General features: G+C 57.2%; 1 protein-coding gene across 3 annotated transcripts in view; it reads right to left on the bottom strand.

The window, feature by feature from the left end:
* Positions 1-13653, bottom strand: part of STAM (signal transducing adaptor molecule) — a 35930-nt gene extending 22277 nt beyond the window's left edge. For 2 of the 3 annotated variants that reach the window (XM_066584565.1, XM_066584567.1), the window contains exons 1-4: positions 13480-13653; positions 4040-4124; positions 2943-3018; positions 1821-1916 (exon numbers count right to left, since the gene is read on the bottom strand). In XM_066584565.1, coding sequence (XP_066440662.1) covers positions 1821-1916; positions 2943-3018; positions 4040-4124; positions 13480-13519 — 297 coding nt within the window. In that variant the 5' untranslated portion in view covers positions 13520-13653. The remainder of the gene's footprint in view (positions 1-1820; positions 1917-2942; positions 3019-4039; positions 4125-13479) is intronic. The other variant, XM_066584566.1, reaches the window with a different exon arrangement.
* Positions 13654-13995: the final 342 nt, after the last annotated feature.

The following is a 13995-nucleotide window of genomic DNA, read 5'->3' as shown; positions in this document are numbered from 1 at the left end:
ATCCACAGAATATGCCAGAAATGTCCAATATATGCAGGACCTAGAGGTGGGACCCGCAGCTACCCCTAGGACAAGGGCCGACCCCTTCCGCATCCAGGCTCCAGGACTTGGCCGGGTTTTACAAATAGCCAAGCCCCGGTCCTGCGATGTCTCCGTGAATCAGTACAGTGAGCTACATTGCGCTATGCTTGGCCATCTCGGTCTGACCCGATGACATGACTGCAGTCGCGGCCGCATATGTGTCCTGGATCTCCATTCATTTCAATGGGGCAGACAGACAACCCAGCACAGCGCTCGGCTACTTCCATCAGTCCCATCGCAGCGGCGCCGCTCCATACATTACAAATATAGCAGAGCATAGCGCTGGGCTATCTGCCTGCACCAAAGAGATGAATGGAGCCGCCGCGCCGCATTGACTTCTACATTACAGAAATGGGAGAAGGGATCCTGCACTGTGAAATAGGGGAACACGGGTCACCAAATCTCAAGATCGTGGGGGTCCCAGCGGTCGGACCCCATTAAACTATCAGTTTTCACCCATCCATAGGAGCCGCCCCTCAAGGGCTTCTTCACATCACTGTATTGGCGCATGTTTTTGCACGCGTAAAATATACATGCGCAGAGAATCGGACGCATTGGTGTCAATGGAGAAGTTCTGACGAGCGCGGTCCGTCCGTGGGACCTGCTCTAGCTTCAGAGATTGTGCAGCAAGGCCGCCAGCTAGAGCTGTGAGGTGGGCAGATATGTAGAGGGAATGGCAAGAGATAGAAGATCTGGGTGATATAGGGCAGAATAGTAGAGGGAATTGGACTGTGGCTAAGAGGTGGGAAGGGACTGGAGTGCGTCAGTGATAGCGGATCTAGTCAACTCGTCTCAGACGTGAAGGACAGGTGCAGGAGTTCTGCGCAGAGCACCTCAGCCAACCTCGTCAGCTCATCAGCGCAATACACTGCAATGAGGGAGTTATTTGCGCATACGCTCGTGCGACGCCGTCAGGCAACGATTATACGTAGCAGAAAGGCTGCGGAATTTCCATCCAAACTGCAAACTATTTGTGCAGATTTTGACTCTAAATCAGCTGCGTTTCTGTAGTGATTTCAGAAGATCCCCCCCCCCCCCCCCCCACCCCCCACCCCCCCCCCCCCGAAGTCTGCACTGTCTTCACCGGGCGTCCGGCGGCCTATATTGAGTGCCACTGGTCAGGTGATGCCACTTCTACATCACCTGACCAGCAGCGCTACACTCATTAGATGCCGCCGGGTTCCCACTGAAGAAGCGGTAACAGAGGTGAGAGGGGAGCGCGGAATCTTCGGAAATCGGCTGCAGAAAGGACGAAGAGCGGCCGAATAATCACTCAAAAGAGCGAATTCTAACAATAGCTGTTCAGCGTAAACACAGCCACCAACAGGGTCACCAAGTCATTGCCTTTCAGCTTACTAAAAAGTAGTTGCTGGTTGATTACAAGTAGTCTGGTGTAAAGTCTCAGGCATTCACATTGGAATAACTTGCAAACAAGAGTGCATGGAGATCCCTCTACGAGCGATATGTCGGCAAACAGCTAACGGACAATCAGCGCTGTGTGTAAAACAACTATCCTTCATACACTTCAGCAACTTTTCCGAGGGACTGAGTGATAGTTGTGCAGTGTAAATGGATCTCTACATGCAAATGACCTGCGAATTACACGTTGCTGAATGAGGCTTTGGCCGGACGTATCGCACCAGACATCTTGTTATCTTCTTGCATGGAGTCCAAACACAACACAGTCACCATGTGACTGGATGAAGTGCGTGGACAGCAGAGGACGGCAACAGACTCACCTTGTTTAATACGCTGCTAACTTCGCTTGCAAAGTCTCTTGAGCAGACTTCTAGGTGAAATATCTTCCCGCAGTTGGACACACAAGCCCCCAGCAGCTGGAATATAGGAGAGCGAAACAATCAGAAGAATGGCGATTCACAGGGTGCAATCCGTTCATAAAACAGCGGCACGTGTGCGGCGGGGAACAACCGCCATCTTGCCAGCAGGTTCAGGGCGAACAACTTATGGGAGAGAACCGCTGGTCAGATCATCGTGTCCCGTGGAGAGACCTTCCGGGGCAAATAGTACATAGCCAATCAGTGCAGTTACTGGTGAGTGTCTATACAGTATGTGCAGCAAGAGGGGTCCTGAGTGCGAGACCCCCTCTACTACAGGCATGCACTGCGTCCGGGCATAACGAGGGGGGCATCACATAATAAGGGCGCATGACGTAGATCCTGGGGACCTCGTGTCACTAATAGCCCACAGCGCCCCTCACTCCAGGCAACAGTCAGCCGTACTGCGAGAAAGATGAGCGTCACTTACAGATCACTAGTGACATGTTACGATCAGACGGCGCACACGGGTATAAGAGGACCTACGAAGTCCGTTCACTAGAAGTACATTGACACGACTGGATCCCAGCTTTCCCCATTTCACATCATTGCATTTATTAGCCCCGTACCGCAGCGCCCCCGTATTGTGACACGACTGTTTATTACCACTATACTGTGACGTCACTGTGCGCAGGGTGCCCATACTGCGATGCCACCATGTTTACCCTTCTGCTTGGGTATCACTAATGGTGTTCCTGAGACATAAGAGTCGCTGGTTGCACGTTGGGAGGTTCGGTAAATGAGGCACAGAGGTTGTTCCTGTACTTGCATCCGATTCCTGAGGTCCCGATGGATTATTTGCTAGAAGATCCCGCTGTGTTATCAGCTGCATGGATTTGGCATGAGAGTCCCGGGTAGCCCGGCCCCTGCCCGCAGCCTCCAGTACAGCAGTTACCCGCCATCACCACCCCTTGGCTATGAACCTACATGAGCGATCTGTGAGTCGGCGTTACTGCAGGATAAAACCCCTTCATCACTACCAGGATACGATAACACATCCGGCGCTCACATCCTCCTGCCACTTACTGTAAGTGCTTGCATCGCCACGTGGGGGTCTTTATGGTTCACTCGCTTCATAATGGAGCGCAGACAGTCTTTAGGTCTTAAAGAAGAAGAGAAATAAGGATTTCAGTCTCTGAATCAGCAAGAGCCGCCGGCATGTAATCCCCCCTCCCCCATAGGGAAGCAGATTCCAGCCCAATCGAGGGCCTAACCTGTACAGACTACAGCGAACCATCCATTGGCGTCACCCAGGCGGTATATACGGCGCCGGGCATATAGCTAGCGTATTAATCGTATGATTAGAAGGACTCGAAGCTTATCGGCTCAAAGTAGCTGAACCGCCGAGCTCTAAGTTTGGAACCCTCCTCTTCATAAGCAGCACGGCGGCGTCCGTCAGGGGCCACAGTTATTAAACTAACATTATTTATCCCGCATGGGAAACGCCATCAGAAAAAAAAAAAAATTACACTAAATTTGCGGGGAGTTTTGGTCGCCAAGTCCTCAATAAAAAAAATGGCATAAAAGCAATCAGAAAGGTGGAAGCTGCAGGCCGTCCGGAAAAAGGAACGAGGCATCAAGAGGCGCCATCGATGGAGGAGAAACCCAAAAACTTTATGGTGGTCAGAAGAAAGGAAACTTTTTTTTCAGTACAACAGAAGTAACCATATAAGTTCAGTATCGCCGTAATCGTACCCAGCCTGATTCTGAGATTCTGTCATTTTTGTTGCACTGTGTCCGCCATAGACCCCCCCACCCACCCCAAAAAAGGTGGAATCGCAGTTTTTTCCCCATTTCCCTTCACAAATTGTAAAACTTTGCCAATTCATTGTATAAATGTTACATGGAGCCGTTAACACCCCAGCTCGTCTTGCAGACAGCGAGCCGCCGCCGGCTGGAGCGGAAGAAGAACAAGAGTTATCATATTTTTTTTTTAATATGGTGAGGAGAAAACAAGGAACGAAAACCGTCCGTGTCCTCAAGGGGTTAATCCTGTAGAGGAAACTCATGGTGACCAACAATGCTCCTTATTAGGGTCTCCTGATACAAAATCCCCAAATCACTGCTTCCCGGATGTCGGCAGGTCTGAGCCGAGAGCATGGCGGTGAGATGTAACCACTTACCCCGTACGCGACTGGCCCACTTTATCGCACAGGTCGAGGATGAGCCCCCAGTCCTCCGCCGTGTTCAGTTCACTTGTTGCTTTCTCTGCCATGAAGAACAGAAATACATGTTACGGTCGCCACGGACGTCTCCCGTCACCTGTGGGGCTATTCTGGACGGACCTGCTGACCGACGGAAGGACGCAAGACACTATATACGATACTGACAATACAGGCATGCACTTCAATGGGACTTGGCCTGCAATGCCAAGCCTGGCCACAGCAGTGGGAACAGCGCTGTTTGCTTTCTGCAGAAATCATGTCTGGGCACAAGCACAATGGCCCAGCGAACAGCTGATCAATGGGGGTCCGGGGAAGCAGGTGGTCAATAGTTTATAGCTGGACAACCATTTAGTAGAATAGTTGACGTAACGCCCAACAAGAGCTCCTTACTGCGATTCACTTCTTCACCTACAGAGAACAACCTTCATCTTCTACTAGGTGGCGCTGTAGAGGCATTGCATACATTTCCCAGAGGAGCTTGCATGGCTTCATAGGTCTCCGCACATCCACTAGGAGCTCTCCCTAAGGCTAACTTCACACAGACGAGCGCAATACCGGGCCGGGAAACTCGACCCAATATCGCGTTTGCGCACGTGCGATTTAGAAATTGCGGAATATTCTATTTTTTCTCGAGTTTGCATAAATCTCACCCGTTGTTCCCAACAGGTGAGAAAAAAAAACAGACTCCCCGCCCCCGCACAGCCGAGTTACCCATTTTAAAAAAACAGGCGATTTGCACGCGACGTGATGTAACGTTCTCTATGATGTAACCCATCATACTCGCACGCAAAATCGCATGTTCACACGCGTGACATTAGTCCAAGTTTCTTGGAACTATATTGCGCTCACCGCAGAAATGCAGCCTTGGTCCGTATTCGCACGGGCGGATGTCAGACGCTCGGACCGGCATCGCTCTGGCGAACTTGCGATTTTGCCTGCAAGTGCGACGGGTTTTGCGGGAAAAATTTGTACAAAGAAGTTACAAAGTTCATAGCGCCAAAGGCGGGAGTAACGGCGGTAATGGGGGATCTGCAGCTGTCTGATGTCCACGACCTCCGGCGGCCGCGCCTCTTCATACTCCTCAGCCCGCCTCGCCCACCATTTGTAGTCCGCCATCGATCAGCGAGCGCTCGTCTGCTCGCACATGTAGGGAGACATTACTGGTGCGAAATAGTAGCAGCGCCATCACTAATCAGTTCCCGTTACCAGAGCGACGCCGCGGTGATCACGCTGTTATGGCGCTGCGGTCCATCAGCGTTGGCCTGTTCAGTGAACAAGTTAGCAAAACCTCCAACTCCCCCCCTGAGGATCAGCTGGTTGTTCTGTACCTGCACCCCCCCCCCCCCCTGAGGATCAGCTGGTCGTTCTGTACCTGCACCCCCACTGAGACTAATGGGTGTATTTAAAGGGATCCTCCGTCCGGTCCGCATTCTGTACCAGGATTACCTGCAATTGTCTTCTCTGTCGCTCCTCCGATCCGCTGGTTCCAGGCCTGGTTTTGGTTGCACTTTTCTAGCTACCTAATACATTGGTCCTCGATTGGCCAGTGCTGATCATGTGACCAGCTCTGGCCAATTATAGTGCATTAGTAGTCTAACACTGTGGGGATTAGGCAATCCGGTGGTTGTGTGAGCATTCTGGACGGAAAGCGCCGGCTGTGATTGGTTCTCTAGCGCTGCAGCTCAGCCAATCACTGCAGCACTCAATGAACCAATCAGAGCCAGCACTTCCTGGAGGCGAGATTTCTGAACCCCCTGACCAGGAAATGTGGCTGAAGATGACAGACAAGTGCGGCGGAACGGACAGCGCCTGTTAGACAATTTGTTTTTTTTAATGTTGCCAGGACTTATTTTTGGGGTAGGGCTTATATTTCCAGCCCCCAAGTCCAGGGCAAAAGAGCGCTACAGTTGCGATATCGCCATGAGAAAACGCAGCTCGCACAGAACGCATCTGCAATATATAAGAGGCGTCAGCGGATCACATTCCTCTCCAGGCCAAAAAAAAAAAATTCAAAAACCATAAATTGGAACAGAAGTCGTATTTACAGGAATTTTCTATCAGCTCTTCGGGATACGGAAAAAGTTACAGTTGGGTTTATAACTGGATTAACCTGCAGTGCAGGTGCCGGCACGAGTTACCGCTGAGGTCAGCCATCATTCCTCCCTTCTTTACTCCCCTGAAGATGCGGCCCTCAATGATAGCTGGGCCTCCAAGCAACGGCCGCTACACCGGGTCAGAGCCACCCGCCTCCACTACGACCCCCGTGTATTGTGGTGCACACAGCGGGACCCCAGCTGATCAACTAGTGATGCCCTACCCTGAAGATCGTTCTGTGCTGCCTGCTGGTCCCTGCCACTTCTCCTCTCTGCACACAGACAGGATAGTTGTAAATTCAGTCTTCCCGGACCCACTTCAAACGGATGAAACTTTCGTTCTACCGTTCTGCTTTGTGTAATTTTAAAGCCAAGAATTGGAGCTACAGCCGTCTGAAGTAGAACGAACTCAGTTAGTTGAAAGGAATGTATTTTTCCTGCAGAACACACCTGAAAAGTCCTTTTACATAATAAGATGAAGTCATGAGGAAGAGTGCAATCAGTCAGATCGGCGCTCCTCTACCGAGCCTTCACAAAGACTGATTCAGACTATTACGTAGTGAGCGATCAAGCTTATAATCTTCTGTCCCCCACAGCCCTTCATCATCGTCAGCAGCACATCTTGTGTTCATGTGAAGATGCGTCACCGACGAACTCTGTGCAGCAACCCACGAAACGGCATCCTCTTGTTGGTTGGTGAGCAGCAGCCCCTTCCCATGGCCTGATGATTGGGGCGTATCGAAGGCCCTTTAGGATCTAGTCACATGATGTAGTAAATTGTGATTGCTACAAGAATGCGGGCCCTGCTGGGAGTTGTAGTTTGGGAACAGCTGGAGACAACTGCTATGGAGGAATAGAGGAGCGATGAGAAACGCGACCGGATTCCCACTCCAATCACTCATTAGCGGGTCCTTCAGAAGCCCAGATTGCTAATCCTTTGACTGGACGCGGGGCAGCGCCGAGGAATGGCGACTATTTCCTTTAAGAGCTTGAAATTCCAGGGTGAGGAGTGACCACCTATGAACGGAGGCCAAGACCCACGAAGTCCTTCTTACAGACACTTGTGTCCCCATCTGTCACACTTGTTACATATGTCCTGCCGACTGGCGCTGCACACAAACACCCAGATTAACCCTTCAGACTGGACATTTTTGCCTGAACTACACCCGCACTCATCGCGCCATTTTCCTCTGGCGTGCCTACAGTAAAGATCCATTTGCAGAAGGGAACTTAGCCTGTAATACCAAGCCTGGCCACTGCAGTAGGAACGGGGCTGATTGCTTCCTGCAGAAATCAGCTCAGTGTACAAACGCTCCGCCCAGGTGACAAGTTGATTGGTTCAGAGTCCTATGTGGCACACCCCCACTGATCTGGGGATGGGGATGGGGGGGATGCTAACAGGCCCGGCAGGAGGGGGGGGGGATGCTAACAGGCCCGGCAGGAGGGGGGGGGATGCTAACAGGCCCGGCAGGAGGGGGGGGGGTATGCTAACAGGCCCGGCAGGAGGGGGGGGGGATGCTAACAGGCCCGGCAGGAGAGGGGGGGGGGAGATGCTAACAGGCCCGGCAGGAGAGGGGGGGGGGGGGGAGATGCTAACAGGCCCGGCAGGAGGGGGGGGGGGAGATGCTAACAGGCCCGGCAGGAGGGGGGGGGGGGGAGATGCTAACAGGCCCGGCAGGGGGGGGGGGGGGGGGGGGAGATGCTAACAGGCCCGGCAGGGGGGGGGGGGGGGGGAGATGCTAACAGGCCCGGCAGGAGGGGGGGGGGGGAGATGCTAACAGGCCCGGCAGGAGGGGGTGGGGGGGGGATGCTAACAGGCCCGGCAGGAGGGGGTGGGGGGGGGATGCTAACAGGCCCGCAGGAGGGGGTGGGGGGGGGATGCTAACAGGCCCGGCAGGAGGGGGTGGGGGGGGGGATGCTAACAGGCCCGGCAGGAGGGGGTGGGGGGGGGGATGCTAACAGGCCCGGCAGGAGGGGGTGGGGGGGGGGATGCTAACAGGCCCGGCAGGAGGGGGTGGGGGGGGGATGCTAACAGGCCCCGCAGGAGGGATGCTAACAGGCCCCGCAGGAGGGATGCTAACAGGCCCCGCAGGAGGGATGCTAACAGGCCCCGCAGGAGGGATGCTAACAGGCCCCGCAGGAGGGATGCTAACAGGCCCCGCAGGAGGGATGCTAACAGGCCCCGCAGGAGGGATGCTAACAGGCCCCGCAGGAGGGATGCTAACAGGCCCCGCAGGAGGGATGCTAACAGGCCCCGCAGGAGGGATGCTAACAGGCCCCGCAGGAGGGATGCTAACAGGCCCCGCAGGAGGGATGCTAACAGGCCCCGCAGGAGGGATGCTAACAGGTCTAGGAGGAGGGGGGGGGGGGTGATAACAGGTCTAGGAGGAGGGGGGGGGGGGTGATAACAGGTCTAGGAGGAGGGGGGGGTGATAACAGGTCTAGGAGGAGGGGGGGGTGATAACAGGTCTAGGAGGAGGGGGGGGGTGATAACAGGTCTAGGAGGAGGGGGGGGGTGATAACAGGTCTAGGAGGAGGGGGGGGGTGATAACAGGTCTAGGAGGAGGGGGGGGGTGATAACAGGTCTAGGAGGAGGGGGGGGGGGTGATAACAGGTCTAGGAGGAGGGGGGGGGGGTGATAACAGGTCTAGGAGGAGGGGGGGGGGTGATAACAGGTCTAGGAGGAGGGGGGGGGGGTGATAACAGGTCTAGGAGGAGGGGGGGGGGTGATAACAGGTCTAGGAGGAGGGGGGGGGGTGATAACAGGTCTAGGAGGAGGGGGGGGGTGATAACAGGTCTAGGAGGAGGGGGGGGGTGATAACAGGTCTAGGAGGAGGGGGGGGGTGATAACAGGTCTAGGAGGAGGGGGGGGGTGATAACAGGTCTAGGAGGAGGGGGGGGGGTGATAACAGGTCTAGGAGGAGGGGGGGGGGTGATAACAGGTCTAGGAGAGGGGGGGGGGGTGATAACAGGTCTAGGAGGAGGGGGGGGGGTGATAACAGGTCTAGGAGGAGGGGGGGGGTGATAACAGGTCTAGGAGGAGGGGGGGGGTGATAACAGGTCTAGGAGGAGGGGGGGGGTGATAACAGGTCTAGGAGGAGGGGGGGGGTGATAACAGGTCTAGGAGGAGGGGGGGGGTGATAACAGGTCTAGGAGGAGGGGGGGGGTGATAACAGGTCTAGGAGGAGGGGGGGGGTGATAACAGGTCTAGGAGGAGGGGGGGGGGGTGATAACAGGTCTAGGAGGAGGGGGGGGGTGATAACAGGTCTAGGAGGAGGGGGGGGGTGATAACAGGTCTAGGAGGAGGGGGGGGGTGATAACAGGTCTAGGAGGAGGGGGGGGGGTGATAACAGGTCTAGGAGGAGGGGGGGGGTGATAACAGGTCTAGGAGGAGGGGGGGGGGTGATAACAGGTCTAGGAGGAGGGGGGGGGGTGATAACAGGTCTAGGAGGAGGGGGGGGGGTGATAACAGGTCTAGGAGGAGGGGGGGGGTGATAACAGGTCTAGGAGGGGGGGGGGTGATAACAGGTCTAGGAGGAGGGGGGGGGTGATAACAGGTCTAGGAGGAGGGGGGGGGTGATAACAGGTCTAGGAGGAGGGGGGGGGGTGATAACAGGTCTAGGAGGAGGGGGGGGGGTGATAACAGGTCTAGGAGGAGGGGGGGGGTGATAACAGGTCTAGGAGGAGGGGGGGGTGATAACAGGTCTAGGAGGAGGGGGGGGTGATAACAGGTCTAGGAGGAGGGGGGGGGTGATAACAGGTCTAGCAGGAGGGGGGGGGGGTGATAACAGGTCTAGCAGGAGGGGGGGGGGTGATAACAGGTCTAGGAGGAGGGGGGGGGGTGATAACAGGTCTAGGAGGAGGGGGGGGTGATAACAGGTCTAGGAGGAGGGGGGGGTGATAACAGGTCTAGGAGGAGGGGGGGGGGTGATAACAGGTCTAGGAGGAGGGGGGGGTGATAACAGGTCTAGGAGGAGGGGGGGGTGATAACAGGTCTAGGAGGAGGGGGGGGGGTGATAACAGGTCTAGGAGGAGGGGGGGGTGATAACAGGTCTAGGAGGAGGGGGGGGGTGATAACAGGTCTAGGAGGAGGGGGGGGGTGATAACAGGTCTAGGAGGAGGGGGGGGGGTGATAACAGGTCTAGGAGGAGGGGGGGGGTGATAACAGGTCTAGGAGGAGGGGGGGGTGATAACAGGTCTAGGAGGAGGGGGGGGGGTGATAACAGGTCTAGGAGGAGGGGGGGGGTGATAACAGGTCTAGGAGGAGGGGGGGGGTGATAACAGGTCTAGGAGGAGGGGGGGGGTGATAACAGGTCTAGGAGGAGGGGGGGGGGTGATAACAGGTCTAGGAGGAGGGGGGGGTGATAACAGGTCTAGGAGGAGGGGGGGGGGTGATAACAGGTCTAGGAGGAGGGGGGGGGGGTGATAACAGGTCTAGGAGGAGGGGGGGGTGATAACAGGTCTAGGAGGAGGGGGGGGGGTGATAACAGGTCTAGGAGGAGGGGGGGGGTGATAACAGGTCTAGGAGGAGGGGGGATGATAACAGGTCTGGGAGGAGGGGGGGGGATGATAACAGGTCTGGGAGGAGGGGGGGGGGATGATAACAGGTCTGGGAGGAGGGGGGGGGGATGATAACAGGTCTGGGAGGAGGGGGGGGATGATAACAGGTCTGGGAGGAGGGGGGGGGGATGATAACAGGTCTGGAGGGGGGATGATAACAGGTCTGGAGGGGGGGTGATAACAGGTCTGGGGGGGGGGTGATAACAGGTCTGGGGGGGGGTGATAACAGGTCTGGGGGGGGGTGATAACAGGTCTGGGGGGGGTGATAACAGGTCTGGGGGGGGGTGATAACAGGTCTGGGGGGGGGTGATAACAGGTCTGGGGGGGGGTGATAACAGGTCTGGGGGGGGGTGATAACAGGTTCTGGGGGGGGTGATAACAGGTCTGGGGGGGGGTGATAACAGGTCTGGGGGGGGTGATAACAGGTCTGGGGGGGGGGTGATAACAGGTCTGGGGGGGGGTGATAACAGGTCTGGGGGGGGTGATAACAGGTCTGGGGGGGGGTGATAACAGGTCTGGGGGGGGGTGATAACAGGTCTGGGGGGGGTGATAACAGGTCTGGGGGGGGGTGATAACAGGTCTGGGGGGGGGTGATAACAGGTCTGGGGGGGGGTGATAACAGGTCTGGGGGGGGGTGATAACAGGTCTGGGGGGGGTGATAACAGGTCTGGGGGGGGTGATAACAGGTCTGGGGGGGGTGATAACAGGTCTGGGGGGGGTGATAACAGGTCTGGGGGGGGGTGATAACAGGTCTGGGGGGGGGTGATAACAGGTCTGGGGGGGGGTGATAACAGGTCTGGGGGGGGTGATAACAGGTCTGGGGGGGGGTGATAACAGGTCTGGGGGGGGGTGATAACAGGTCTGGGGGGGGTGATAACAGGTCTGGGGGGGGGTGATAACAGGTCTGGGGGGGGGTGATAACAGGTCTGGGGGGGGGTGATAACAGGTCTGGGGGGGGGTGATAACAGGTCTGGGGGGGGGTGATAACAGGTCTGGGGGGGGTGATAACAGGTCTGGGGGGGGGTGATAACAGGTCTGGGGGGGGGTGATAACAGGTCTGGGGGGGGGTGATAACAGGTCTGGGGGGGGGTGATAACAGGTCTGGGGGGGGGTGATAACAGGTCTGGGGGGGGTGATAACAGGTCTGGGGGGGGTGATAACAGGTCTGGGGGGGGGTGATAACAGGTCTGGGGGGGGGTGATAACAGGTCTGGGGGGGGGTGATAACAGGTCTGGGGGGGGGTGATAACAGGTCTGGGGGGGGTGATAACAGGTCTGGGGGGGGGTGATAACAGGTCTGGGGGGGGGTGATAACAGGTCTGGGGGGGGGTGATAACAGGTCTGGGGGGGGGGTGATAACAGGTCTGGGGGGGGGGTGATAACAGGTCTGGGGGGGGGTGATAACAGGTCTGGGGGGGGGTGATAACAGGTCTGGGGGGGGGGTGATAACAGGTCTGGGGGGGGGTGATAACAGGTCTGGGGGGGGGGTGATAACAGGTCTGGGGGGGGGGTGATAACAGGTCTGGGGGGGGGTGATAACAGGTCTGGGGGGGGGTGATAACAGGTCTGGGGGGGGGGTGATAACAGGTCTGGGGGGGGGGTGATAACAGGTCTGGGGGGGGGGTGATAACAGGTCTGGGGGGGGGGGTGATAACAGGTCTGGGGGGGGGGTGATAACAGGTCTGTGGGGGGGGGGTGATAACAGGTCTGGGGGGGGGTGATAACAGGTCTGGGGGGGGGGTGATAACAGGTCTGGGGGGGGGGGGTGATAACAGGTCTGGGGGGGGGTGATAACAGGTCTGGGGGGGGGTGATAACAGGTCTGGGGGGGGGGTGATAACAGGTCTGGGGGGGGGTGATAACAGGTCTGGGGGGGGGGTGATAACAGGTCTGGGGGGGGGGTGATAACAGGTCTGGGGGGGGGGTGATAACAGGTCTGGGGGGGGGGTGATAACAGGTCTGGGGGGGGGGGTGATAACAGGTCTGGGGGGGGGGTGATAACAGGTCTGGGGGGGGGGTGATAACAGGTCTGGGGGGGGGGTGATAACAGGTCTGGGGGGGGGGTGATAACAGGTCTGGGGGGGGGGGTGATAACAGGTCTGGGGGGGGGGGGTGATAACAGGTCTGGGGGGGGGGGTGATAACAGGTCTGGGGGGGGGTGATAACAGGTCTGGGGGGGGGGTGATAACAGGTCTGGGGGGGGGGGTGATAACAGGTCTGGGGGGGGGGGTGATAACAGGTCTGGGGGGGGGGGTGATAACAGGTCTGGGGGGGGGGGTGATAACAGGTCTGGGGGGGGGGTGATAACAGGTCTGGGGGGGGGTGATAACAGGTCTGGGGGGGGGTGATAACAGGTCTGGGGGGGGGGTGATAACAGGTCTGGGGGGGGGGGGTGATAACAGGTCTGGGGGGGGGGTGATAACAGGTCTGGGGGGGGGTGATAACAGGTCTGGGGGGGGGGTGATAACAGGTCTGGGGGGGGGTGATAACAGGTCTGGGGGGGGGTGATAACAGGTCTGGGGGGGGGTGATAACAGGTCTGGGGGGGGGTGCTAACAGGTCTGGGGGGGGGTGCTAACAGGTCTGGGGGGGGGTGATAACAGGTCTGGGGGGGGGTGATAACAGGTCTGGGGGGGCTGGGGTGGGATAACAGGAGTGGGGGAGGGGGCTTAAGGGGATAACAGGAGTGAGTGGTAAAGCGCTAGTGGGGGATACAATGGCTGGGGCGTCGGGCTGTTGTTCTCTTACCTACATCAGGATCGAAGGGGTTGGACGTGAAGAGCGGCATGGCTGTGGCCGGTCACTCGGGATGGCAGCTGCTCTCCGGCTCCTCGTCCCCTACCGCCGCCTCTAGCTCATCCGCTCTCGGGAGACCCGCAGGACGCCGCCGCCTGGACGCTGGAGCTCAAGGACCTGCGATGATGTCACTGTCATGTGATGCGTCACGTGGAGGGGAGGAGCCGAAACTGAGGAGGGCTGATGGGTGGTGACGGGGTTGGAGAGCTGTGTGTGTCTCTGGTGTAGTTGAGCTGTGTGTGTCTCTGGTGTAGTTGAGCTGTGTGTGTCTCTGGTGTAGTTGAGCGGTGTTCGCCCAGGGTTGTGTTTCTGGTATAGTTGAGCTGTGTTCGCCCAGGGTTGTGTCTCTGGTGTAGTTGAGCTGTGTTCGCCCTGGGTTGTGTCTCTGGTGTAGTTGAGCTGTGTTTGCCCTGGGTTGTGTCTCTGGTGTAGTTGAGCTGTGTTCGCCCTGGGTTGTGTCTCTGGTGT

Source organism: Eleutherodactylus coqui, chromosome 12, assembly GCF_035609145.1.
Source record: "Eleutherodactylus coqui strain aEleCoq1 chromosome 12, aEleCoq1.hap1, whole genome shotgun sequence".
In the NCBI taxonomy this organism is placed as follows: domain Eukaryota; kingdom Metazoa; phylum Chordata; class Amphibia; order Anura; family Eleutherodactylidae; genus Eleutherodactylus; species Eleutherodactylus coqui.
Note: the sequence above shows the minus strand (reverse complement) of the source record. Positions and strands in the feature narration are given on the sequence as shown.